Source organism: Lynx rufus, unplaced genomic scaffold (genome assembly GCF_022079265.1).
Source record: "Lynx rufus isolate CCGP_SWC_20201006 ecotype Redwood Valley unplaced genomic scaffold, mLynRuf1.p SCAF_7, whole genome shotgun sequence".
Taxonomy (NCBI): domain Eukaryota; kingdom Metazoa; phylum Chordata; class Mammalia; order Carnivora; family Felidae; genus Lynx; species Lynx rufus.
This window is the reverse complement of record NW_025814889.1, coordinates 945,452-973,077: the sequence shown is the minus strand read 5'-3', so window position 1 is coordinate 973,077 and position 27,626 is coordinate 945,452. Positions and strand designations below refer to the sequence as shown.

The 27,626-nt window shown below is 49.5% G+C and overlaps 1 protein-coding gene across 1 annotated transcript; it reads right to left on the bottom strand.

Moving 5' to 3' along the window:
• Positions 1-405: 405 nt before the first annotated feature.
• GTPBP4 (GTP binding protein 4) lies at positions 406-27,366 on the bottom strand. The gene is made up of 17 exons (XM_047066634.1): positions 27,292-27,366; positions 22,456-22,626; positions 19,522-19,625; positions 19,306-19,442; positions 17,435-17,535; positions 16,071-16,163; positions 14,860-15,051; positions 14,714-14,779; positions 12,666-12,755; positions 11,800-11,910; positions 10,092-10,169; positions 9,728-9,779; positions 9,244-9,344; positions 7,415-7,612; positions 6,054-6,119; positions 1,953-2,096; positions 406-1,066 (listed from the first exon to the last, which is right to left on the bottom strand). Exons 1-17 carry the CDS (start codon positions 27,337-27,339, stop codon positions 914-916), a joined length of 1,905 nt encoding a protein of 634 aa, XP_046922590.1. The 5' UTR covers positions 27,340-27,366; the 3' UTR covers positions 406-913.
• Positions 27,367-27,626: the final 260 nt, after the last annotated feature.

Here is a 27,626-nt window from a genome sequence, read left to right as displayed (position 1 = left end):
AACAGCACTGTTTTAAGGTCAAGAAATGTTTTAAGCACTTAATACTCTGATACACTAACTTCCCACATCGCACTGTGGGGAGTCTGAGCTGACACATATGGCACAAATTCCACTCAGAGTAACTGAAAACAGAGCCCAGGAGGGGATTCTGTGGGAGTGTTAGGGTGTCTGCTTCTGTGAACATATGCAGTTCCGGGTTCCCCCAGCAGGGGATGCCCAGCTCAATTGCTACAGTGCCTGAGGCAACATTTTACCCCACAAAAAAGTGTTTTGTTTTGAAAAACGAAAGAATTTTTCTCCCTTTTCATTTGGCCAAATTGACAGTGATTTGTAACTAAAAAACAAAAAAAAACCCAAAAAAACAAAAAAAAACCCCAAAAAACAAACTAAATCAACCAAAACCACTTTCTTTCAGAAGTTTATTTTAGATAAACTAATTGAAAATAGATTGCAACGATGCACACGTTGTACAAAAAAACTAGAAAATAATCTAGCACTGGCATTCACTCTTACATTTGCAGGGCAGGGCCGCCAACCTTCTGCCCATGTCTGCAAGGAGATGCTTTCTTTGCAAGACTATACACATACACAAACCAAAGTTCCCTCTTGCAGAAGAAAGTAAGGTTCTTCTCCATCAAAACAAAAATTTGCATCAATCAATCTTTCCAGTTTTGCAGACCTGAAGCAACCGGAACCCCAACAAATGCAGAAACCACGGTTGGCTCAAGGTACCTTACCATCATTGCAGTGACAAATGTCTCCCACACCTGCACACCCCAACATACAGCAAAGCAACAAGCCCGTCAGGTATGTCATCGCAATTTTCAGTTTATAGCCAGGACTCCCGTTTCGTGAAACTGGACCAGACCAGGAAACTAACAGTCTAGCCAAACCATCTCAGCTGCAGAGGACTCTACCTCCTGTCCTTTTTTCCGGCTTTCCTCTTTCCGGAGAGTAAGTGCTTGGGCTTCATATCAAACACATGTCTGTCTGCTTCTCCTTTCTTTCCCAGGCGGTTCATCTTCTTCTGAGCATTTTTCATCATAGTCTTGGCTTTCTTCACCATCTGGAAAGCAAAAGGACACACGTTAGCTGCTGAGTGTCTGTGTGCTTTTTCATTACCAGTTAAGAGCAGGTCTTAAGTGTCCAGATCTACTCTGTGAGAAGTGCTGGCAAGTCCCTCTGTTACCCACCGTGTCTGCAGGAACTCAACTGTCTGCACAATGAGAATGAAGATGGGAATGAATGTTATTTCTAGACAAGCTCTGTGCCTAGAAGAACCTGGAAGATTAGGGGATATCTGCTGTAACTCCCTCTTAGGGACACACGAGAAAACAGAGAACCAGCCCACGAAACTATACTCACATCGGACAAACGATAATGCCAGTATTAAAATCCAGATTTCTAGAAGGAAAAGGCATGGTGGAAGGGAAATCCCAAGTTTCCATCAAGTAGACTGTTGGCCAGTTTATATACAGACTTTCTCTCATACCTGAATTTTCAAAATGCTGAAACTAACAATTTTTGTGTTCATTTAATTTAAATAGTTTCAGCAAAAGAGACTGTGTACATCCAAAATGTCTTTCCTAAAAGACTGACCCAAACAGCTCCTTCTGGGCTGGGTCCCTGCAGGGTCTGGTTGTAAGGTGGGGGCTTGGGACTCCAGGTGCTGAGCAAGCACTGTTTCCTAGCTTGTTCCCGCATGGCTGGCCTGCGGCTCAGACCACCTGGTGCCCTATGACACCATGCTTCTGTCTACCCCTGAGAAAGGACACCAGTAAGGAATGGTGCACCTAGGGAAGGGTCCAGAACACCCAGCTTGTCTTTCAGGGGCACAAGCACCCACCTACGGTCCCCACCTTCTAAACAGTAGCTGCGGGTATGTGCCCTGAGCCCTGGAGTCATCAACAATAGAGACCACTATTTTTTATTGCACATCACAGGGGACTAACCTTGACGTCCCGAAGGCCGGAGACATCCCGTGGAGTCCGAGAGCAGCTGCGGCTCCGGGTTACTGATGTGGGTGGAACAGAGTCATCTCGTTTTCTCTTCCTTGTAACGCTCCGGGACCTTCTGGCCTGGACTGCATAATGGGCCTGGGAAGCATAAACAGCAAATTCAGTGCTGCCTGACCCCAGCCCGGCTCCCAGGCTTGGTGACAGACGAAATCACACCAACAAGGAGACAGAACACTCAGGAGTTCTTAATGCCATTATCAAATAAACTAAAGCTCTTTAAAATTATATAGTTGGGGCACTCACTTTCAAATGTCCCCTCTCTGTAAAGAGATTCATACTATTCTTCCTTTCTGATCTTCTCTTATACTCTAATGAACTTTTGCCTGCTACTCATTAAAAAAAAAAAATACACACACACATACACAGAGTTAACTTCACATTATTCGTCAAACATACTTTTTCACTTAACACGGCTGCTTTATGTTACAAGCGACTGTAACTCCATTAGAAACCGTTTACCTAACGCTGGCCATTCCTCAATGCTGTCCTTTCCCCTAGGTGGTGAAACTAGCATCCTAACTGCTATTTTCACTGTAGTGTGTCCTCTCTCCCCAGCTTTGGGGCCATCTACCTGAACACAGGGACAGCCCTCAGGAAGCTCAGCGCTGAGGCGAAGCAAAGCCTGCCCCTGGGAGAGGCCGCTGTACTCGCACTGGTGGGCGCCTCACTCACCCATGTCCTGTACCCAAAGAACAACAAAACACCTGGACAGGAGCACAGGCAGTTAGCCTGCAAAAACGAACAGTCAGAAGTCAGACGCTAATGGATGTTCATTAAAATAACGCTTCAGGGGCGCCTGGGTGGCTCAGTCGGTTGAGCGTCCAACTACGGCTCAGGTCACGATCTCGCGGTCCGTGGGTTCGAGCCCCACGTCGGGCTCTGGGCTGATAGCTCAGAGCCTGGAGCCTGCTTCTCATTCTGTGTCTCCCTCTCTCTCTGCCCCTCCCCCGTTCATACTCTGTCTCTCTCTGTCTCAAATATAAATAAAACATTTAAAAAAAATAAAATAAAAAAAAATAAAATAACGCTTCAGGTTAGCAGTGTAGTCTCAAACGTTGCTAATTAAAATCCAAATTAGTCTAACCCCTTTGGAAAGGACCTGTAACACAATTTGTCTTTTGATTTTGGTTATTCCAATTCTAGGAATGTTTTGAAAAAATAATCCAGAATATGAAAAAGTTATTTCAGACAAAAATGAATATGCTCCAGCATAATTCATCAAAAAAAAGACCAGAATTCCAATAGTTATCTGAAACCCCTTCTAGTCTTTGGGCTCCCAGGAAAACAGGTCTGAACTATTCACAACCTAAGCCCATCTTGTGTTGACTCAACAAACCCTCATGTATCTGGTCACTAAACAGAACCTAAGATGCTCCATGAAGACTTCAGTCACCAAAATCAAAGTTCAAGTAAAAAATATAAAAAATAAGCTTATGTTTTGTTCTCTGACATTCTATTCCAATTTGTATTCTTACCAGACACTAATTCCAATTTATTGTGTATTTCTTACACATCACCGTATATTCTGAGTTAACAGCAAATGAATTTTTTAAAAATTAGATTTAGTATTTTATTCTGGAAAAATCATTTGACAATATTGAAGCTAAATATTAAGTGTACACCTAGAATTTAGTAAACTTAATTAAAAAATCACAATTATTTTAAGATTAAACAGCATTGAAAAGAGTGGACAAGGGAGGCTGGAGGGAAATGGGCCCACATAGTCTATGTGCTAGAGGTGGAGGACACATCAGGGACATCACGCAAAATGCTCAGTGAGCCAAAAAGAATGAATTGGTATGTGATGATTATTCATAGTGTTATGTATGCAACTGAAAATCTCACCAGTTTTCAAATGCTAGAGATTTCATGACTAGTAGCTGGATAAAGAACAAACAGTAACCTCCTAACACTCAAACTCTGTCATGTTCCCCAGAGGCAAAATGACATGCTAAATGTGAGCTTAGATATTTATTCATTTACTTATGTGTAGTATATTCCTTCTTCTTAGTAGCTTTTTTTCTCCACTATGTTTTTGTTTTTTGTTTTGTTCATGGAGATGAAAATTGGCAATATGTAAGATTACTGAAGTATAATGATAGATTTTTGAACACAGAAATGAGACCATTTAAAATATTTCCCTGCATATTTTTCGTAATTGGGACGGACAAGAATATGTCATATAAAATTGGAAAAAAAAATTGGAAACTCAGATTTTACTAGTGGTGAATAGTGTCATTTAGATGGAATGTCAACTTCAAACAATGAGAAATTCATGTATTGGCTCTTTGAATTAAACTCAGTGGCTTGAGTTGAATTTACAGTAATGCCAAATAAATGGTTTTATGAAAACTGAAGAATTGTCTTTCCTATTTTCTACATTGTAAAATATCCTGTACCTTTTGCTTTTTCCCTTCAGACTATTCCAAATCTATCATTCAGCTATTAGTATGTTATCAACCTATTCTGGAATATACTTTGCTCTCAAAATTGACTCTGTTGAAATTTCTTGGCAAGTTAACTTTTAAAATAAAGCTTGCCCTAAGACTTTTAAAAGTAAAAGTGGGCATCTATGTGGATAAACTAATATTAAGTTCATTACCATCATGTAAAATTTCACAAGAGTTGATGATTATTTCATTTGAGATAAGATATGATCTTCACACCTGAGATAAGACCTCAGATGCAACCATAGTTAAAATTCTATTTTTTTCATAGATACATCTTTCAATATGTATGTCATTTAGAAAAATATATATAATAGGATTATTAAATTCTTCCTTTTATACAACATAAGTTGAAAATTCTTCCTCTTATAACAACGTAAGTTGAAAATTTTCTCAAATATTTGTTCCAAATTTTCTGGATTTTATAAATCCTTTCCAGAAAAGTCTCAGGTATTTTGTTATAACTGTCTTTTGAATCAGTACTTAATGCTTTTTTTTTGAGTTCTATAACTTTGAAGATTATTATTATTTTCAATTATAACAGTGAATAAATTCTTTTTTTTTTGTTTAATTTACATCCAAATTAGTTAGCATATAACAGCAAATGAATTTCTGAACAGCAACCAAACTGAGGTCTAAAAGAAACTAAAATTTTTTACTCAAAAAAATGTGAAAAATTACCCCAAAATAAAAAACACTTGGGGCGCCTGGGTGGCTCAGTTGGTTAAGCGTCCAACTCTTGATTTCAGCTCAGGTCATGATTTCACAGTTTTGAGCTCAAGCTCTGTCGCATGGAGCCTGCGTGGGACTTTCCCTCTTTGCCCCTCTCCTACTCACTCTCTCCCAAAATGAATAAACTTTAAAAAACAAAAAAATTTGCTCATACATCAGTGAAATATAGACACGATATACAGAATATGGTTATAACTACATCTTAAAGAAACAAAGATTAAAGCCCTCTGCAGAAAAAATTAAATAAGATACACACGGCATGTTAACCTAGATTATTTTTGTGCACTGTGAACACAAGTGATTTCTTTCTTTCTTGTTTCTGGTATTTTTCGTATTTTCATTAACCTGAAACAGAATTCGATGTATACATACACAATGAAATATTAAAAAAAAAAAAAAAAAAAGAGAGAGAGAGAGAGAGAGAGAGAAAGAAGAAAGTGCAGAGGCCACCTCACATCATTGATGTTATTACTGAAACATCACCGTAATGCCCAGGAGCAGTCCGATGCTCAGGGATGACTTTTAATGCAAAACGATGGGAGTGTGCAAGGCATTCTTAAATTCTCACGTGGCGAACAAGAATGGAGTATGATGAAGACACCCCTGCATTAGCAGCACAGTCCCTTGAGCTGAGTGTCCTGAGCTGTCCCATGGGGCATATGGACAGCAGTGGGACAAACACATTCCATTCTCAGCCAGCCACTTCCAGCGACACTCCTCAACACACATACTCAAAGTTCATATCTCTTCTTTGATCACATCTGTAACCCCCCAGGTTTCTAAGAGTCTAGTTTTCGAAGGCAAAGCTGTACATGTCCACATACGTTTGTGACTGAGACCATCTGCATGCACTTACATTGTCTTTGTCATCCATGTCAACACCGAGACTGCGCATCTCATTCTCCAAGACTTTCCGCTGAATCTGAACATAGGGGAAAAGGTATGTTTTAAGAAAAATTAGTTTGATAAGATGCTTAAAAAAATTTCACAGGAAAATGTACCTTTTACAATGATCTATGATACGTTTCTTTTAGAAATTATATCTGTTAGGGGCGCCTGGGTGGCTTGGTCGGTTAAGCGTCTGACTTCGGCTCAGGTCATGATCTCACGGTCCGTGAGTTTGAGCCCCACGTCGGGCTCTGTGCTGACAGCTCAGAGCCTGGAGCCTGTTTCAGATTCTGTGTCTCCCTCTCTCTCTGCTCCTCCCCTGTTCATGCTCTGTCTCTCTCGGTCTCAAAAATGAATAAACGTTAAAAAAAAAATTTAAAAAAAAAAAAAGAAATTACATCTTTTAATTGGGCCCATGTTCATGTTTTTGGACAGTTCACTGAAGCCCATGGAAACCAATATCTCCCAGGCTGTGACTATGTGCAAGACGACATATACTTCATGACCTTGAATTCTGCACAACTCTGCAAGGGTCTCTGCATGCAAGGATCACTGACGCTGAGGTCACATGACGTGCCCCAAGATGCAGACTCCAGCGACAGCAGCTTCTCCCAAACTCACTGAGCGCCACTTGGGGAAACAGATGGAGGTCTTGCCTACCAAGAACCACTCATTTGCCATCATGTGAAAAGAGTACTTCAGACACACTAATGCGAAAGGTATCTGCCCTAACCATCATCCTGCCTTTGGGAAGCTTACCCCCCGCTGTCACATCCTGTGGTTTGAGGGTGACCACAGGACCTGGCCTCACCTGCCACCCTGACAAAAGCATGGGGCAGGAGAGAAAAAGACCTACAAAGATGGAGCAGAGACTGAAAAGAATTCTGACATCATTTGACCCATTTGTGCCTGAAGTGTGACTCTCCCTGTCCTAACTAGTCACAGGAGCTAACATGTTGCCTGAGGATTTAAGCTGCCTTGCGTTAGGTTGCTTTAAATTGCAAAGAGGAGCACTAACTAGTAAAGAAGTTAATAAGAACATGTTAAATGATGGCTTTACTGTCACAAATTACGAATCACAACCTCAATCTGCACAACTGCAGACAGGCTGAACCCAACAATGCTGAGCCTGGATGTCAGCAGGAAGGGTGCCATCAGCAGAATAAAAAGATCAGGGCTCGACCAACCTCAAAAGTCAGTACGTATCACCAAACCAAGTACGTGCAATCCCATGGCCACGTCTAGGCTGACATGCTGCTTTTAGCAGGGCTGTGCAAGAATCCAAAGCTGCAGAAACCCATCCTGCTGCTCTGGAAGCACAGAACTTGCCTTCTTAGCGGTTCGAGGCATCCTGGGCCCCTGTGTGTTCTTCTCCTTGGACTGCAGAATTTTCAACTTCCTTTTTTCCCGAATTTGCTTTGCCAGCTGGCGGATCTCCACCATCTCCTCGTCCTCGCTGTCGGATTCGCTGTCATATTCGCCGGCCGCCGTTCTCAGCTCTTCTTCTTTTTCTAACTCCTCCAATTTCTTGAAAAGGAATTAAACAAACTCAACAATGAAAACCTCGTGAGCGTAGCCACGTTCATGTGCCTCTCAGGGGCAGTAAGCGCCCGCGCCTGGCTCCACACAGGATGCCCCAGAACTCAGCTCCCAGCAAACGGCATCTGGGAGGAAATGAAGACCGTGCAGCACTAAGCCCACGGCACCCCGTGAGCGCTTCTATGTTGTCTCCTTCTCTTCACCAATTACTCCAGACATCGAGGGGACACGTGCACATGACACCTCCCTCGCTCCCCAGCACTCCCAACAGACCCAGGACAGAACCTCCGTCCTTGAAGAACTAAGAACTCATCTATGTGAGCTGACACAGGCCTCCAATATCCCATTTATCCATTCTGAGGCCATCCTCAAACACAAGCCAACACAAGCCAACACCACCGCTGGCTGTACAGTTCAAATAAAAAGAAGTTACAGGGTGCCCGGCAGGCTCAGTTGGTGGAGCATGACTCTCGATGTCAGGGTTCTGTCTTCAGGCCCTACACTAAGTATACAGATTACTTAAAAAATAAAATCTAGGGGCGCCTGGGTGGCGCAGTCGGTTAAGCGTCCGACTTCAGCCAGGTCACGATCTCGCGGTCCGTGAGTTCGAGCCCCGCGTCGGGCTCTGGGCTGATGGCTCGGAGCCTGGAGCCTGTTTCCGATTCTGTGTCTCCCTCTCTCTCTGCCCCTCCCCCGTTCATGCTCTGTCTCTCTCTGTCCCAAAAATAAAAAAAACGTTGAAAAAAAAATTAAAAAAAAAAAAATAAATAAATAAAATAAAATCTAGAAAATAAAAGAACAAATTACGTACGCACGAATACACTCTATAACCAAGCAAAGAAACCCTGACAGCAATGCCGCAGTCAGATGCGGCCATGCCTTGGCTGATGTGAAAAGCACGGAGGGAGGGAGGTGGGCAGGAACGGGCAGGCCAGTTGCAGGCTGCGAACCCACAGGCTCAAAACGGACATCGCCCAGAGAGCAACAACGAGGAGGCACACGTAGAGTATGAAGGAGGCTGTGACCTGGCTCCTGAGGAGGAGCACGGACCGTGCGTGAGCAGAGCGCAGGTGCACGGTTCGGACACAGGCAAGGAGGGGAACCAAGCACCAGAGAGTACAGAGGATTCAAGGAAAGGAGAAACAGGAACAGGGATGAGGAGGTTCACGTAGGGTTTCCTCCTTGGAGACCCGCAGACTGAAATGGGACAAGGGCAGCATCCGGGAAGGAAATGAGGGAGTGTTGACGGGAAACACTGTTTTTTCAAAAAGCTTCGCTGAGGAGAGAAAGGCAGCAGAGCAATGAAAGAAGGACCCAGGGCTTAAGAAAAGTTTTGTTTTTAAAGTGAAAGGACCCGTGGACACCACAGGCTAAGCAAAGCTCCAGGAGAGGAGAACAGGGGCTCGTGGCCACCGGAACGCACCTGCCCCACAGAGGCGGCCGTGGCCGGAACCGCACAGGGAGCAGAGCCTTGGAGGGAGAGGCTGTTAGTGACGGCTGGAGAAGCTCACAGTGCATAAGGAATGAGGGCAGCACGTACGGCCGGGCAGACAGCTGTGGTTGTGCGATCAGGGACACAGAAGTAATAAAAATCACATAATACAACAGGAGACACAAACCTGCATGATGTCGGGGTCGATGTAATCAGCTATATTGTGGCCTTCCCAGATCTCGGGTATCTTATCATGTTTCTCAGAAGAGTTCATTAGATCCCAGTACTCTGAGGTTGAAAAAAAAGTTATGTTCACTGCAGTTTTTAATATCTTCAAGCACCACGTGCCCAAAATGAGTTCTTACACACATCGCTCCATGAAGACAACAGAGCGCCTGCACATAACACCCCAGGACAGCACAGCAGAGGGTCTCCAAATACCTCCTGGGTCGCCCAGCACCTTGGGACCACGGGCCGAGCGGGGGCAGGGGGGACAAAGGCAGCAGTGGCCCCAGCACCTGCACCACGCACGCTGCAAACCACCCTCCTCCTGAAGCCACAGAACCACCCACACACAGCCTCATCTCTAAGAAAGAGATGAAGGTACAGCCACAGGGCAAGAGGGCACTGAAGCCCTCCCACAGCGTCCCGACAGGGATGCTGGCCCTTACTCTGAAGGTCCAAGATGTAGTCGTCTCCCAGCTCTACTTCAAGGTCTCGTTCCTGAAACCAAAGAACAGATAACTCTATCAGCTCCTGCCGGCATTCCAGGCGCATGAACGCCAGGCACCCCCTTGCCCCAGGAGACAGCCTCTGCCCTAAGCTGAGAGCCCGTCCCTCTAATGCCTGTGCAGCCCGGCTATTCCCGGCTGGCTCTACGGCTCACATCCACGCAGTGTCCACAGCCACCTCCCTCCCACTCACGAGGGAAGGGGCCTTCGTCGGCCACAGCTGTGGTCACAGAGCCTGAGGGTAAAGGCCAGGACACCTTCAGTGCACACACATGGCCTTCTGCACCCGCGAGAGTAGACCTACCCGCTTCTTCCTGGGCTCCCCAATGTCCATTCTCTTCCTGCGCGCCACCACTCCCTCAGGGATGAAAGGGGGCCTTTCCTGAGGAGACATCACCAGAAAGAGTGACATGAAACACCTTGCTGAATGCAAAAGGAACATGAGAGTGAAAAGCCAGAGGCACGCTCTCCGTCTGCAAGGGCAAGGTGAAGCCAGACCAACTCAGAACCAACAGACTGGGGGGCGGAGCAGGGCCAGCTGGGCACGGAAACCAGGAAGACTCCACAGCTGATCCAAAGTTTATCTAGAAAAAATAAACACCGAGACTCTCGAGAAAATTATGAACAAAAGAAGTGATACAAGAGAAAAACAAAGCAGACAACAGAAATCTAGACACGAAGCAAGTCCATACAAGAAGGCAATGAAAACATACGGTATTCGAATCTCAGTCCTGAGATTAAGGACTAGCCAGGCAAAAACAGAGCTGGGTGGCTGCTTCTACCTGCTGCCTAAGAACAAATCAAATGCAAGACTGAGCAAAAACTTCTGTTCAAAACAGGTAAAGTTAAGATAATTAAGTACAGGACAAAGTATAGGAGAAAAATATTATCAAGATATTTTTGGAATGAACGGGAGGTCTTTCTATGCAGGACACAAAACCTAGTTACCGTAAAAAAATATTAATATTAGCTAACAGCATATATTGGAAAATTATTAAATATTCATAGTATATATTAAAAACATATAATTTCTTTGAAGCTGAGAAAGAAAACCCAAATCAAAAAGCAAATGACAAAAAAAAAAAAAAAAAAAAAAAATCCACAGAACATACAAGAGTCTGGGGGTGCCTGAGTGGCTCAGTCAGTTGAGTATCTGACTCTTGACCTCAGCTCAGGTCTTCGTATCAGGGTTGTGAGTTGAGCCCCACAAAGGGCCCCAATTTGGGCATGGAGCCTATTTAAAAAAGAACATATAAGAGTCTCATTTCCTTAAGATAAAAATTATAAATTAAACGAGTAAAAGATAAATGACCTGAGGAACTAATAGGCCAATAAGTACATGAAAAACGCAGGCTTGGCAGGGCACCTGGCTGGCTTGCTCAGTGGAGCCTGCAACTCTTAATCTCAGGGTTGTGAGTTCAAGCCCCATGTTGGGTGTAGAGATTATTCAAAAATAAATTGTTCAAAAATTTAAAAAAATGCTTGCCTGAACTGATTATTAAAGGAACCACCGATTAAACTGACAGCAGCCAATGATGAGGGGACGTGGAGCATATCCCAGGAAGGCATTTCTGGGAGACAATGTCATTCTCAATGGCCTACTGAAAACTCACTCTGCAAATAAAAGACTTATGCACAAAGACATGCGACAGAGCACTGCTTGTAACAGCAAGAAAACAATAATTTTAAAGAATGTAATACACGTTTATGTTTAAATTTTTTTAAAAATATGCTCACACACCAGAAAGATTTATGGGAACATCAAGACAGTTACCAGTAACTATGTCTGGTGGAGCGAGCAGCAGGCTTTACCTTGGCACTTTTATACTTCAGGACACAACTGTTACTCTGGACGAGAAACTCAAGCCCACTATGATGCCCACAGGGGTGGGTGTGTGCGCACACGGCGCCCATGAGCCTCACCCATGAGCCCTGCATGAGGCAGGTGCTGGTATGTGCGGACAGAGGGCATAGGCATCTCGCTCCCAAGTTCCTGGGAAGGGCAGCCTCACCTTGTCATCTCTCTTGCTTGGCATGGCCAGATGCAGCCTGTTCAGCACCTCATTCACTTTATTTCCTTTCATTTTGGTTTCAACCCGATGCGCCAGAAGTCTGTCACAAGCCTGGGAAGGTGAGAAAACGGGACATGACTCACAAGGCACCCACCTTCCGGGCTGGAGGTGGGGGTGTGGGAGAGGAACCAGACTCCGCAATAACCAGCAGACTGTGTTCCAAGCTTTGGGCCCCGCTTTGCGCTTTTCCTCAGGAGTCACATCCACTGGTGCTATCTTGGGGATCACCCCAAGATCCAGGTGACCCCCCGGGGGCAGACCACACGCTCAGGAGGGAGCAGGCCTCTCCCTTACCAGGCCAGGCCCAGGCTGGGGCAGCACCCCATGTCCCATCTGGGCTTGCGTCCACCACCAGTCACCCTCGCGCCGTGTTCCCTAGCCAGGTTCAAGGCCCACCCTGGGCCCTGGAGCAACAGCGCCAAGCCAACCAACAGCATCAGACCCTGCCATCTCTTTTCCTTTCAGGTAAAAATAACAAGGACATAAAATGATCAGAATCGCATGTAAAATCTAACAGGAAATGTCTCTTTTCTTGTTTTTTTTCCCTGCTTCTGAACAAGTTTCACAGTACAGCTGGCACAGACATCCCGGCAGGTCAAGAAGGGCAGCAGGCTGTGCACGAGGTTCAACCCCCCCCCCGGGGAGGGAGTCAGATCATCCCTCTAAACCCCCTGTTTGGACTGGGTGGGATGGGGGAAACCAGGGCTCAGTGTGGCGCACACGCTCTCCAACCTGGACGGAAAGCCTCTCCCCACGGCAGACACCTCTCACGAGAAAGGCGGTATAGGTGTGGATGGAGCACTGACCTCAGTTTTCACCTGAATAACCCCTTCCTCCGTCAGGGTGCTAGTCTCAATCACGGGGAATCCTGCGGCCTGCAAATCTGCAAATATTTTCTGCAGAGACAGAAGGAAAACAAGAGAGCCATTATTTATTTCTACTTTCCTACAGACAACTCTTACTGCTCTTCATGTAGGGATCAGAAATGCGAATTAGCCTGGCCGTGGCTCATTTGCAAATTCTTCTAAAGGACGTTTCCCCAAAATGTTGATTTCCCCCCCCATATTCTTCTGTGACAAAGAAAATACTACTGGGAGGATCAAACCAGACTATAAAAGCAAACCAGAAGCTCTCTGGAACATTCTGTGAGATGTTACCTTCTAAAAAGGAGCAAGATACAAAACTTTTAAGATGTTTTCAATACTACTTTTAAATAAAACGCATAGAGTCTGCAGCCTAAGAGAATTCCTTAGAAAACAATACAAAAATGAATAAATCGCTGCACTCCAAAGGAGGGGCTTCACTTGCGTAGCTCTTCACCAAGGCCACCTCATTCAGACGTAGGGGGCCAATCCTGTGACAGGTAAGCTGCTCATGAACAAGGTCAAACACCTTTACTACAGGCTCCCACTTACCAGTTAGACTTCCTCCTCTCCTGGAAACAGCAGTGGTCCTGGGCAACAGCGGGGTCTGACAGCTAACCCCACCACCGACTAGCACATGATGCAAGCCACTGTGCCTCTACCTGAGCTAGCCGTAACCATGTTCCTCACGTGGTGCCGCGCCACGGTCAGAGCACGGATGGCGTACACAGGGCAGGCTGCAGGCCACGCCCTAGTGTTAACCCAACAGTCACATCGCAGTGGCATCCGCCACCCACCGGCTTTCAGATTTCTCAATCTGCCTGATGACATCACTGACTGGTAGCCCAGCAATGCAGCAGCTGCCACCAGTGACTCCAGGATGGAGACCTCACCCCATCACGGCTGGCAGACGGTGAAACCCAGACACGTTTCAACCCGAAGCCTGAGCACCTGGTGCAACACTCACCCTAACCTTTGGTCGTCACAACCCAAACCCCGTCTGCAGCTTCCAAAGTGATTAACCTAAAAAACTGAAATTACTTCATAGGGATCGGAGTCCTTTCAAACAAGTGAATTCTCTGATACCAGTGGTTACCTAGTTAGTAACTTGATGAACATGCTGCAGTGCCCATTAAACCAGTACAGCTGTTTAAAACCCTCTCACCAGGCATTAAGACGTCCAACCAGCATGAGACAGAGGTGCCAGGAAGAGACCCTCTACACGAAGCTGGTCGGTGGCACATGCCCCAGGAGACGCAGCCACATCAAGATTACCTAGCGCACTGGTTATTAAAACTCGAGTGTCACCCACCAGATTGGCCCTGTAGGCCTGGGTGCGTCCAAGAACCTGAGAACCTCTGTTACTAGTGCCAACCTTCTCCAGGCAGTTATCCCCAAAGTGCCTATTACAGAGAGCTGTGGGGCCAAGTGTGGGTGGAAAATGAGGGCTAACCACCTTACCTGCCTTGTGGAAAACACAGCGAACACTACGTACTCACAGTTCTGGCAAGTTTACAGGTGCCCCTTCTTCATCATTCACTCCACGCTTACTTCCCAAACTCATTTCCCCCACAAATGTGTGTGGCAGGCACGTGACACCCCCCCCCAGGCCCCCCCTCCCCAGGAACCTCCTCTGGAAGCGCGGCTCTGGGCAACCGGCCGGCAGAGACCCAAAGGGCCAAAGCCCGTCTGAAGGCGCTTTGCATCCTCCAGGCACCAAGGTCGGAGAACAGTCACATCCTAAAGAAGCACAAGACCTTTCCGGGGTTAAACACACCATCCTGCCAAATGCACAGGTGACTTGCACAGCCTCCAAGAGCAGAGGACAGAAAATGTCAGGTGTAGTTTGCCACTAACAAACCACTGAGGGAATGATCTCAACTGTGGAATAAAAATCTTTACTAGTATTGCTGAAATTCCTTCTCAGCTTTGGTTGTCTGCGAATAAACTTAGAATTAGTACGTAAGACTCAAAACATTCAGACAGTTTACCTGATCGTCTTCAGAAAGTCCAGCTATCCGCTTCACATCACATTTGTTTGCTACAACTATAAGAGGCTGGAACAGGGAAAAAAAAAATGAAATGATTATCCTCGCGGCACAGGCTATGAACGGCAAACACCCGTCCCCACACGCACCTTGTTGATGAAGAGAGGTTTGATGTTCTGGAACAGCTCCAGCTGCTCCCTCAGCCCGTGCCCACACTGCTCGGACAGATCCATCACGTATAGGACCGCGGCGCGCAGGTGAGCCAGGGCCGTGATGGCCTGCATCTCAATGGTGTTCCGATCCTCCAAAGGGTGGTCCAAAATCCCAGGAGTATCGACAACCTAAGCGTCAGGTCTGTTACTCCAAAGCACATATACCCACAAATTTCTTGCCCAGCATATCCTGGAGGTGACTCACATACCCAACCCGGCCCTCTCAATACTAGTAAATAAGACGTGGGTCTCCCAACTGACATAATGAAAAAAGCAATGACGGAACAGTACCTATTCTTTAAATATTACAAAAAAGGGGGGGATGAGTCGACCCTGCAGAGCTCACTGAAGAACCAGTCAATGACCTAGAGAAAAGGACTCCTCTCTCTTTTTTTTAAAGTAATTTTTGTTAATGTTTGTTTATTTTTGAGAGAGCGAGCACGAGCAGGAGAAGGGCAGAGAAAGAGGGAGACACAGAATCCGAAGCAGGCTCCAGGCTCTGAGCTGTCAGCACAGAGCCCGGCGTGGGGCCCGAACTCACGAGCTGTGAGATCACGACCTGAGCCGAAGTCGGATGCCCAACCAACTGACCCACCCCGGCGCCCCCTCCCTTTTTTTTTTTTAAACCTATGCTCTATGCCCAACATGGGGCTAGAACTCACGACCTACAGATCAAGAGTCGCACACTCTACTGGCTCAGCCTACTGGGTGCCCTGACAGAGAGAACAGAACTGGCAAACACTCCCAGGTGCTGGGAATGACTTTATCATTTACAAAATTAACTTCAACTGTGGAAACCGCCCCATGCTTTTAAGCGGCTAGTGCACATCCTTTCTAAGGACGGGGTCCGAAACGACAAGGAGATTCTGGTTTCGTGAGAAGCACCACTGCTAACGTGATGCAGCCATCTGCTCTGGCAGCTGGCGGCTTCCCGAGTCCTCGCAGAAGAACAAGCACTGCACTCGGGCAGCCGCGAAGCTTGGGAGTTTTCCTCATGAGGACATTGCTGGTGACCCCGAGAACCTGTGCCACCCCTTCGGAGTCTGCCTGTGAGTGTACTGGGACCTGGGGCAGGGACCACCAAAATCAAACCCCATTCACGAAACCACCCAGACGTGGCCCCCGTGTCTGACGGTGGGAATGCTCACCTGCCAACGCAGGTACTTATAGTCCATGTGCCCCACAAACAGGGATTTGGTCGTGAACGCATAGGGCTGGACGTCCACGTCGGCTCTCGTCACCTGAAACAAAACAACGAAAACTTCCACGATGACACGAGCTCCAAACCTTATTCCCGGTCAAAGAAGGTAAATGTGGCACCTGTACGTTATGGAGACTAATGATTTCGGCAGTAAGACAAAACAACCAAACAGAGAGCAAGAGAGCTCCCACGATTACACTCCTGATGTCAGAAGCTGCTGCTGACAGGCGGACAGGCTCCACTTCCTCACGCCACCAGGCGAGGCCAGGACACAAGAGTCCAGATACGGGACGGGGAGGGGAGGAAGGCCCAGCACCGGGAGGGTACCCATCAGCTTCTGCTCTGCTCCACCCCAGCCCCACTAATGCCCCACAGAACTTGCTGTGAAGACAGACTTGATCTACACTGCTGACGCGGGGCCCACCAGCCACACGTCCCCATGAACTCTTGAGATGTGATCAGTGCAACGTAGGAACTGAACTGTTTGTTGTTTAATTTTAATCAAGTGGCCAGTGGCTTAGCGCCGCAGCACTGGCTCATGAGCATCTGAGACATCGGCCCAGACACCGCAGAGCTTCAGCCTGTCACGTCAGCACAACTCAGGGACAAAATAAAAACCTGCAAATGGGCTTCAAGTGGAAGTGCTCCTGGCAGCAAGCACCACACATATGTAACTGTCGTTGTCTGGCACCTGAGCTGTTGTTGGTTGTGAAGTGACATTTTATTTTATCTACTTATTTATGAACCGACATTTTACATGCGGTTTCTACTCTGTTCAAGCCCCTCAAACTCAGCCAAGTGGTCTTGAAGCACCAAGTTACTAAATAAAGAGCACCCTCGAGTCCCAATTAATGAACTCACTCAAATCAAGAGCAACTCAGCCACTTCCCGCTACGGGGACCAAATACTTGATGTGAGCAGTGACACGTCAACCAGTGACATTCACGTAGTGCCTCAGGAAGCCCGCTTCAGCGAGTGCAGCCTGCCACGGTAGACCCCAGCGCCCCCGGCACTACCACCCCCAGATGAGGCTGAGACAGTACGTCCTGGGAAAGGCTCTCCGTGTTAACAAAACCGGACTTAGTATCTCAAATCCCTTAGAAACTTATGGAATGCATACTAGAACAGAAATAGCAGCCGAAACCTAGATTCAGACAGTGTCAGTCCTCCCTTCAAGTAAGTGGCTATTTAAGCCAACAACAGTGCTGACAGACTAACCGGCTGGCCATCCTCCAGCCCACACGGCAGGACATAGCAGCCCTTGGGTCTCAGGTCCTCGGTCACTTGCGTTATCACCAGACACATACTAACCTTATTGATGAAGCTGGACTTGCCGACATTCGGGTACCCACACAGGAGCAGGGTCCTCGTATTCGGGTCAATAGTTGGCAGACGGGACAGATGCTGACGCACTGTGGGAAATAACATGTGCTTGATTTCTTAAGAGCAATTAAGAAACTCAAACTTTAAGATCTGCTTCACTTAGCTGTACTCCTGGACCATGGTTATACTAACCCCACTCCAACATTTACAATGTGAGCGACAGAAAAAGTATGAATAGAAAAAAGATTGCCTGCAGAGGCACCATAGCACACAGCAGCGTACTTCCCGACTCTGGCTGTACCCACAGCCCTATTCAATAGGTCAAAAGTGGGGCCAGAAACACACATCTAAGCGGTGCCCAGACTGCTCTTACTAAGTGGGATATTTGGAAAGCATTTTTGAAGCAAGTGTGCATGCCACCACTTCCTGCCAAGGCACTGGGCTAGTTCCACGCAACGACTAGGTGCATAATCTGCAAGGCGGTGACACCATGAGGCCACCCTCAAGACTAAACAAAACAGATTGCTGGAAGCACTGGCAAAGCAGTCAAGCACTACAAGCTTGTCGCAAATCACTTGTAAGATGCCAGGAAAGGGGGAACAAACCCAGAGGACTTGAGAACACTTCAGCGTAAAAACCTATGTATAGAGGCAAATACCTGTTTCATTAGAAATACTACTTTAATTCAGAACCGTCCTCTTTAATTAAACTATCATGTAACAAAGCTGGAGTGGCAATTTCATGCTAACACATATTGCAAAGCTTTTATTTTATTTAGTTTTTTAAAGTTTGAGAGCGAGTGTGTGCGCGTGCACACACACATACATGCATGCATGAGTGGGGGAGGGGCAGAGAGAGAGAGAGAGAGAAAGGGAGAAAGAGAATCCCAAGCAGGATCTGCACTGTCAGCATGGAGGCTTATGTGGGGCTCAATCTCGTGAACTTCAAGATCATGACCTGAGCCGAAATCAAGGGTCGAACACTTAATTGACTGAGTCACCCAGGCGCCCCTCTTTTATTTGAGAGACAATGTGTGTGAGTGGGGGAGGGGCAGACAGAATCTTAAGCAGGTTTCATGCTCAGTGCAGAGCCCAGCATGGGACTTGTTCCCACGACCCTGGGATCATGACCTAAGCCAAAATCAAAAATCAGATACTCAATCAACTGAGCCACCTAAGCGCCCCAGATATTGAAAAGCTCTTAAAAATTTTTTTTAAACTTTACTTTTAAATTTATTTTTTAATGTTTGTTTATTTTTGAGAGAGAGAAAGAGCACAAGCAGGAAGGGGCAGAGAGAGAGAGGGGGGGACAATCCCAAGCAGGGCTCCACCCTGTCAGCACAAAGCCCAACACGAGGCTGAATCCCACTAACTGTGAGATCCTGACCTGAGCTGAAACCAAGAGTCGGATGCTTAACCGACTGGCCACCAGGCGCCCCAAGTCCTCTTAATAGAACAAACAATTTATGGGGCACCTGGGTGGCTCAGTCGGTTAAGCTTCTGACTTCAGCTCAGGTCATGATCTCAAGGCTCATGGATTCAGAGCCTGGAGCCTGCTTCGGATTCTGTGTCTTTCTCTTCTGCCCCTCCCCTGATCGTACTGTCTCTCTCTCTCTAAAAAATAAATACATAAACATTTAAAAAAATTGTACTAGTAATTCATAAGCATTTTAAGCACCAGCTGCTTTTTCAGTAATAACTAGCCTGTCAGAGTTTCTCAAAGGATGGGTAAGGAATGGTTTGATCCTGTTAGGTCTAAAATAAAACAAAAAAGAGCACCCTAAAAATAAGCTCTTGACAAGAATCGAGTACCTTAACAGCACACAGTAAACACTGTCCTTGCTTACGTAAAAGAGATACCTTGTTCCAAATACTCCAAACTCTGCTTCTGTCTTTTGATGATTGTACACATCCGGCCGAGGGCGGCTCGCTTCAGCTGCTTGCAGCGGTAGAGAGAGTCTCCGTATTTCATAAGCCGCACATAATCCTTAGCCACGCTTAAAGAAATAAAAAGATGTAAGATACTTTTCACCTCAGGCAATAATTTAAAAGATACTGTATTAAAAGATACCTTACTTGTCCACTAAATTTTTGGCAATATTTATTTGTCCCAAGGCCAACTTGTAATGGTCCTTGTCATAGAGAATGTTCATCAAATCAGCATAAAATGGATGGATATCCTAAAACAGAAATAAAGCGGTCATTCTGGGACAGGTTTCTCATCCCCATGTGTCAATAATTCTTGAATAATTTTGAAGTATGTCCTGCCTTTTCCACGCTCTTCAAACCCCAGATCTCCTCCCCGGTCCATTCTCCTGACTGAGGACTGTTTAGAGTTCAGGGGTCACTTCTGCCCGCCCATCTAGCCTGGGCCCCAGACTGATCCCCCTTTACCTCATCTGCAGGTCTCCATTTGTGCACCAGACCCCCTGCCCCTCCTACTCAAGACCTGAAACCAGGCCTGCAAACACACTGTCATTTCCCCCTCAGCTCTAACAGTTGGAAAGCTCCCTGAACCCACAACCCTTCCGTTCCTTTGCTCCCCTTCTTGGGGAAGGTCACAGAGAGGTACTGGCTCTTCTTCCTTTGAACCCAGTGTAGTCCGAATCGTGTCCACCCGTCCTTTAGGGCGGCTCATCAGATCAGCTCCCTCCCCGAACTCCTTTCATCTTACCAGAGCATTCCACAGCACCAGACAGCTGACCACTCATGCTTCCTGGTGCTTTCCATTCAACTGGCCTCTGGGACCAACTGTCTGGCTCTTCTCTCCCCTCGCCGCTCCTCAAACTCCCTCGCTGGCTTATGCTTCCACCCAACACTAAACATCAGAGTTCCTAGGAGCACTTTTCTCTGCAGGTTCAGCTCCTAGGTGACCTCACGTGGATCTAAAGGCACTGACGGGTTCCTGAGTGCCACTGCACATCTCCAGGCCACACCTCTCACAGAGCTCCAGACTACTCGCACTTCTGCTCGGACACCTTACCAGAATTTCAGACCAACGCGTCCAAACCACCCCCTTCCTCATCCTCAAAATGCCCCACTTCCCCGTCTGGATGGATGGCAACTGCAAGATGCCCAAGATGCCACGAGCAAGTTCAGCTCTTCAACCACCACCAGCTGTTCATGTCGGTGCGTCAACCTTCAAGTGGTCTCCTAACCCCATAGGCCACGCATCCTCTAAAAGAGAAGTCAAAGCTTGGCACGTCCCACACTCAACTTGGAAGGCTTCCCTAACAACAGAACTCAAGCCCTGTACCAGGCGGCTCACCGACTCACCATCTCTGACTCATCTCCAGGTACCCTCCCTCTCACACACCCTGATGGGTCTTCCTGTTTGAGACCTCACGCTCTGTGCCTCGGGGCCTCTGCACCTGCTGCTTCTGTGCCTACAGTGCTTCTCTCTAGGCAGCCCTGCAGCTCGTTTCCTTCAGATCTCTGCTGCAAACTCTAGAGATTTCTAGGTTTACAACCTTTCCCCTCACTAGATGAGGACAGGGACTTATTACTACTGTGTTCCCAGGGCCTAGATAAGTACCTGAGACATATCAATTATTCCATGAATATAACTATGCTAACCTTCTGCTCTAAAATTCTTGGAGAGCTAACGTTAAAAAAAAAAAAAAAAGAAAAAAGGAATACAATGTTCACAATTTAAATGTATTGTATTAAAAAATGATACCAAGGGGGCGCCTGGGTGGCGCAGTCGGTTAAGCGTCCGACTTCAGCCAGGTCACGATCTCGCGGTCCGTGAGTTCGAGCCCCGCATCAGGCTCTGGGCTGATGTCTCAGAGCCTGGAGCCTGTTTCCGATTCTGTGTCTCCCTCTCTCTCTGCCCCTCCCCCGTTCATGCTCTGTCTCTCTCTGTCCCAAAAATAAAATAAAAACGTTGAAAACGAAGAAACTTTAAAAAAAAAAAAAAAAAAAATGATACCAAGGATAAAAAAGATAAAACTTCTTACAAAGAACCACAAAAATCTGGTGCTAATTAGTTCAAAGCATTTTTTGCCCAGATCAGGTGTTTCCAAATATCACACCAGTTTCCAATCATCTTACTCTTCTGGTTCCTTCTAGGTAGTTTCTAGGGTACCCACCCTTTCCCAACAAACTATCCACCCATTCAACGAGCCTCTACTGGGCACCTACAGCATGCCCAGGAGACACGTATAAAGTTAAGTGCCTGTCCGCTAGCAGAAATCTCTACTCTTATTTTAAGCACATTTGTAATTTTTTAAACAAACTACTGTCACCTTAAATAAATATAAAAGAAACTCTTGTCACACAAACCAACTTTTGCCTCCTGGCTTAACCTAGCTTTACGGACTATCTGGGGACAGTGGCCAATTTAGGCTCTCACCCTGCACTGTGGAGCCCACCCCAAATAACCCTGCAGCAGTGTTCTCCTACACGGGGATTTCACGAGCAGTGTCTGCTCTTGGCTTTCCACGGCTTAATCAACAGGTAAACTCTACTATGCTAGACAGTGAAGACTTCAACTCTTTTAGCTGAATGCAGAAGTCACAGCTCCCCCAGGCAATTTCTTCCCACCAGTCAACAGAGAGGACAGTGCTGAACTGACCATCACTGGCTGATGAAACAAACAGTGGTGGACCTCAGGCCACTGCTACAACCTGAAGCCACAAAGGAGCCCTGGAAAGAGGAAGCCCATACAGGCTGGTGAGCTGCCAGGTTCACAATCCATAGCTTTTATAGAGCTTGGGTTGGTGCCTGCAATCCTAGAAGTTACCAAAAAAAAAAAAAAACAAAAAACAAAACGGTGGCGGAGATAGCTTTGGGCCCTCTTATACGGAGTTTAGTTTGGGGGAAAGGAAGAATACTAAGGAATAAAAAAAAAACCTGTGTTCTTTTCCCAGCTTTGCCACGAACTCACAAAGTCTGACCAGTGAATAATTTTGTTTCCTTCATTATCTGTCAGATAAGTACACAAACTGGCTATAAATTATCTGAAAGCTCACATTGATATTGCCATATGTGTCCCCCAGAATCACTTACATCCAATTTGGGGAAATCTGTTAGAATCTGTGAGAGTCTGTCATGGTAATTTTGTTGAGTAAATTTGACTTTCCTCATGTAAAAATGTCTAATGCGGTGAATTTGGTAATGTTTATGTATAACTGTTGGAGTCTTCCGTTGAGTCTTCGATAACGTCAGGTCAATAAAGTCCTGTAATTAAATAAGAGACAGTACACCAAAAATGTTTATTTTCTATCCACTTATCTGAAACCTCAAAAACCAACAATTAACAATACCATATATTTTAAACTACAAACACTTTTCCTAACCAAATCTTTACTCTTTTATATCCAACTTGGTTCATGTTCATAGTTTTTGGCTTTTAAAAAACATTTAGCAGATGGCTGCCTAAATAAATTTTATCCCATATTAAAAAAAAAAAAAATGTTTACTTGGAGAAAAAGAGACACAGAGACACACGAGCGAGTGGGGAAGAGCAGAGAGAGAGGGAGACAGAGAATCCCACGTGGTCAGTGCAGAGTTTGATGCGGGACTCGATCCCACAAACGGAGATTGTGACCTGAGCTGAATCAAGAGTAGGACATGCAACTGGCTGAGCCACCCAAGGAGCCTCATCCCACACTTTCTTAATCCCACCTGTATTTCCAATACCTAGAACCCTCTGAAACTTTAGTCATATAACTCAAGCATAAACCAGAAAAAATATTGAAGGGAAAAAATTCTGCAATTCAATCCACGTATCTTTGACTTTGGAAGGACATTAAATAAGTAAACCTAGATGTGGAAAGTGACCGAGAACGTACACGACTCTGGCTCGTGTACCCAGTGCAAACAGAGACATCAAGCCCAGAGGCCTCCCCTATCCCCTCCATTAGCGGAGTCTAGGAATCCGTAAGACGCCAGTTCAAAAGTCTGACCTACTTCACGAAGTTTTCCCTGACCCGCCCCACCTCTTGGGGAGGAGGAACCTCTCCTCTCTAGGAAGGACCCCAAGGTCTGGAGAAGATCCCTGACACTCAAGGAATAGACACTCACCTCTGGGGAAGGACCCTGACATCAGAGGACGAACATTCACCCCTGAGGACGGACCCTGACGCCTGAGGCCAGAACCTTGCCCCTGAGGACAGACTCTGATGCCTGAGGAGGGACCCTGACGCCTGAGGAGAGACAACGGCCCCTGAGGACAGACCCTGACCCCTGAGGACGGACCCTGATGCCTGAGGACAGACCTTCACCCCTGAGGAGGGACCCTGGCCCCTGAGGAGGCACCCTGACGCCTGAGGAGGGACCCTGACGCCTGAGGCCAGAACCTTAACCCTGAGGACAGACTCTGACGCCTGAGGACGGACCCTGATGCCTGAGGACGGACCTTCACCCCTGAGGAGGGACCCTCACACCTGAGGAGGGACACTGGCCCCTGAGGAGGGACCCTGACCCCTGAGGACGGACCCTGACTCCTGAGGACGGACCCTGACCCCTGAGGAGGGACCCTGACACATGAGGAGGGACCCTGGCCCCTGAGGAAGGACCCTGACCCCTGAGGAGGGACCCTGACGCCTGAGGAGGGACCCTGGCCCGTGAGGAAGGACCCTGACCCCTGAGGATGGACCCTGGCCCCTGAGGATGGACCCTGACTCCTGAGGAGGGACCCTGGCCCCTGAGGACGGACCCTGGCCCCTGAGGACGGACCCTGACCCCTGAGGAGGGACCGTGACACCTGAGGAGGGACCCTGGCCCCTGAGGAAGGACCCTGACCCCTGAGGAGGGACCCTGACGCCTGAGGAGGGACCCTGGCCCCTGAGGAAGGACCCTGGCCCCCGAGGACGGACCCTGACCCCTGAGGAGGGACCGTGACACCTGAGGAGGGACCCTGGCCTCTGAGGAAGGACCCTGACCCCTGAGGAGGGACCCTGACGCCTGAAGAGGGACCCTGGCCCCTGAGAAGGACCCTGACCCCTGAGGATGGCCCCTGGCCCCTGAGGATGGACCCTGACTCCTGAGGAGGGACCCTGACGCCTGAGGAGGGACCCTGGCCCCTGAGGAAGGACCCTGGCCCCCGAGGACGGACCCTGACCCCTGAGGAGGGACCGTGACACCTGAAGAGGGACCCTGGCCCCGGAGAAGGACCCTGACCCCTGAGGATGGACCCTGGCCCCTGAGGATGGACCCTGACTCCTGAGGAGGGACCCTGGCCCCTGAGGACGGACCCTGGCCCCTGAGGACGGACCCTGACCCCTGAGGAGGGACCGTGACACCTGAGGAGGGACCCTGGCCCCTGAGGAAGGACCCTGACCCCTGAGGAGGGACCCTGACCCCTGAGGAGGGACCCTGGCCCCTGAGGAAGGACCCTGACCCCTGAGGAGGGACCCTGACGCCTGAGGAGGGACCCTGGCCCGTGAGGAAGGACCCTGACCCCTGAGGATGGACCCTGGCCCCTGAGGATGGACCCTGACTCCTGAGGAGGGACCCTGGCCCCTGAGGACGGACCCTGGCCCCTGAGGACGGACCCTGACCCCTGAGGAGGGACCGTGACACCTGAGGAGGGACCCTGGCCCCTGAGGAAGGACCCTGACCCCTGAGGAGGGACCCTGGCCCCTGAGGAAGGACCCTGGCCCCCGAGGACGGACCCTGACCCCTGAGGAGGGACCGTGACACCTGAGGAGGGACCCTGGCCCCTGAGGAAGGACCCTGACCCCTGAGGAGGGACCCTGACGCCTGAAGAGGGACCCTGGCCCCTGAGAAGGACCCTGACCCCTGAGGATGGACCCTGACTCCTGAGGAGGGACCCTGGCCCCTGAGGAAGGACCCTGACGCCTGAGGAGGGACCCTGGCCCCTGAGGACGGACCCTGACCCCTGAGGAGGGACCCTGACCCCTGAGGACGGACCCTGACTCCTGAGGAGGGACCCTGACACCTGAGGAGGAACCCTGGCCCCTGAGGAAGGACCCTGACTCCTGAGGAGGGACCCTGACACCTGAGGAGGAACCCTGGCCCCTGAGGAAGGACCCTGACCCCTGAGGAGGGACCCTGACGCCTGAGGAGGGACCCTGGCCCCTGAGGATGGACCCTGGCCCCTGAGGATGGACCCTGACTCCTGAGGAGGGACCCTGGCCCCTGAGGACGGACCCTGGCCCCTGAGGACGGACCCTGACCCCTGAGGAGGGACCGTGACACCTGAGGAGGGACCCTGGCCCCTGAGGAAGGACCCTGACTCCTGAGGAGGGACCCTGGCCCCTGAGGAAGGACCCTGACGCCTGAGGAGGGACCCTGGCCCCTGAGGACGGACCCTGACCCCTGAGGAGGGACCCTGACCCCTGAGGACGGACCCTGACTCCTGAGGAGGGACCCTGACACCTGAGGAGGAACCCTGGCCCCTGAGGAAGGACCCTGACTCCTGAGGAGGGACCCTGACACCTGAGGAGGAACCCTGGCCCCTGAGGAAGGACCCTGACCCCTGAGGAGGGACCCTGACGCCTGAGGAGGGACCCTGGCCCCTGAGGATGGACCCTGGCCCCTGAGGATGGACCCTGACTCCTGAGGAGGGACCCTGGCCCCTGAGGACGGACCCTGGCCCCTGAGGACGGACCCTGACCCCTGAGGAGGGACCGTGACACCTGAGGAGGGACCCTGGCCCCTGAGGAAGGACCCTGACCCCTGAGGAGGGACCCTGACGCCTGAGGATGGACCCTGACTCCTGAGGAGGGACCCTGACCCCTGAGGAGGGACCCTGACGCCTGAGGAGGGACCCTGGCCCCTGAGGAAGGACCCTGGCCCCCGAGGACGGACCCTGACCCCTGAGGAGGGACCGTGACACCTGAGGAGGGACCCTGGCCCCTGAGGAAGGACCCTGACCCCTGAGGAGGGACCCTGACGCCTGAAGAGGGACCCTGGCCCCTGAGAAGGACCCTGACCCCTGAGGATGGACCCTGGCCCCTGAGGATGGACCCTGACTCCTGAGGAGGGACCCTGGCCCCTGAGGAAGGACCCTGACGCCTGAGGAGGGACCCTGACCCCTGAGGACGGACCCTGACCCCTGAGGACGGACCCTGACTCCTGAGGAGGGACCCTGACACCTGAGGAGGAACCCTGGCCCCTGAGGAAGGACCCTGACTCCTGAGGAGGGACCCTGACACCTGAGGACGGACCCTGACCCCTGAGGACGGACCCTGACTCCTGAGGAGGGACCGTGACACCTGAGGAGGAACCCTGGCCCCTGAGGATGGACCCTGACTCCTGAGGAGGGACCCTGGCCCCTGAGGAAGGACCCTGACGCCTGAGGAGGGACCCTGACCCCTGAGGACGGACCCTGACCCCTGAGGACGGACCCTGACTCCTGAGGAGGGACCCTGACACCTGAGGAGGAACCCTGGCCCCTGAGGAAGGACCCTGACTCCTGAGGACGGACCCTGACCCCTGAGGAGGGACCCTGACCCCTGAGGACGGACCCTGACCCCTGAGGAGGGACCCTGACGCCTGAGGAGGGACCCTGACACCTAAGGAGGGACCCTGACCCCTGAGAAAGGACCCTGACCCCTGAGGACGGACCAGGAGGCCTGAGGGGGGACCCTGGCCCCTGAGGAAAGACCCTGACCCCTGAGGAGGGACCCTGATGCCTGAGGACGGACCTTCACCCCTGAGGACGGACCCTGACGCCTGACGCAAGGGCCTGAAGAAGGAGCCTTGCTGCCTGGGGGAACCCCTAACCCCGGAGGGCCCTCATCTGGGAGGACGTGGCCTGGGAGGAGAGGCAGCCCGGAGCAGGCGACCCTTGTCCCATCCCCGAGTTACGGGCCGGGCTCTCCCAGTCCCCCGGCAGGGAGAGGCGAGGGCTGAAGAGCCCTCGCGGCCGCCTACCTTGGCGGACGGCACCACCGTGATCTTCTTGAAGTTGTAGTGCGCCATGCCAGCTGCCACACACGAGGGAACGCGGACGGATGCGCGGGACTTCCGCCGGAGCGGGCGGGACTTCCGCTTCTCGTCACTTCCGGTATCTCCTTGCGGCCCTGCCCCCACCCCCTGCACGGCTTCCTCGCCGCTTGGCGCCCCCGCCCGGCCGGAGGTCCCCGGAGGAGGAGGTGGCCGGGACCTGCTGGGACCTGCTAGGGCGGGTGGGGGTGGGGCGGCGAGGAGAGGTCACGGCCCCGACAGGCCGCCTACGGGTTTGTGCTTTTCGATCCGGCCGGCTCGAG

Bases quoted from the DNA above. Each gene is read 5' to 3' on its own strand.
- GTPBP4 (XM_047066634.1), bottom strand. From the start codon at position 27,339: ATGGCGCACTACAACTTCAAGAAGATCACGGTGGTGCCGTCCGCCAAG. The intron at 12,756-14,713 runs GTAAACTGTCTG...CTGTCTCTGCAG, and splicing joins GACTTTCTGAAGACGATCAG to AAAATATTTGCAGATTTGCA. The intron at 9,345-9,727 runs GTAAGGGCCAGC...TTTCAACCTCAG, and splicing joins CTACATCTTGGACCTTCAGA to AGTACTGGGATCTAATGAAC.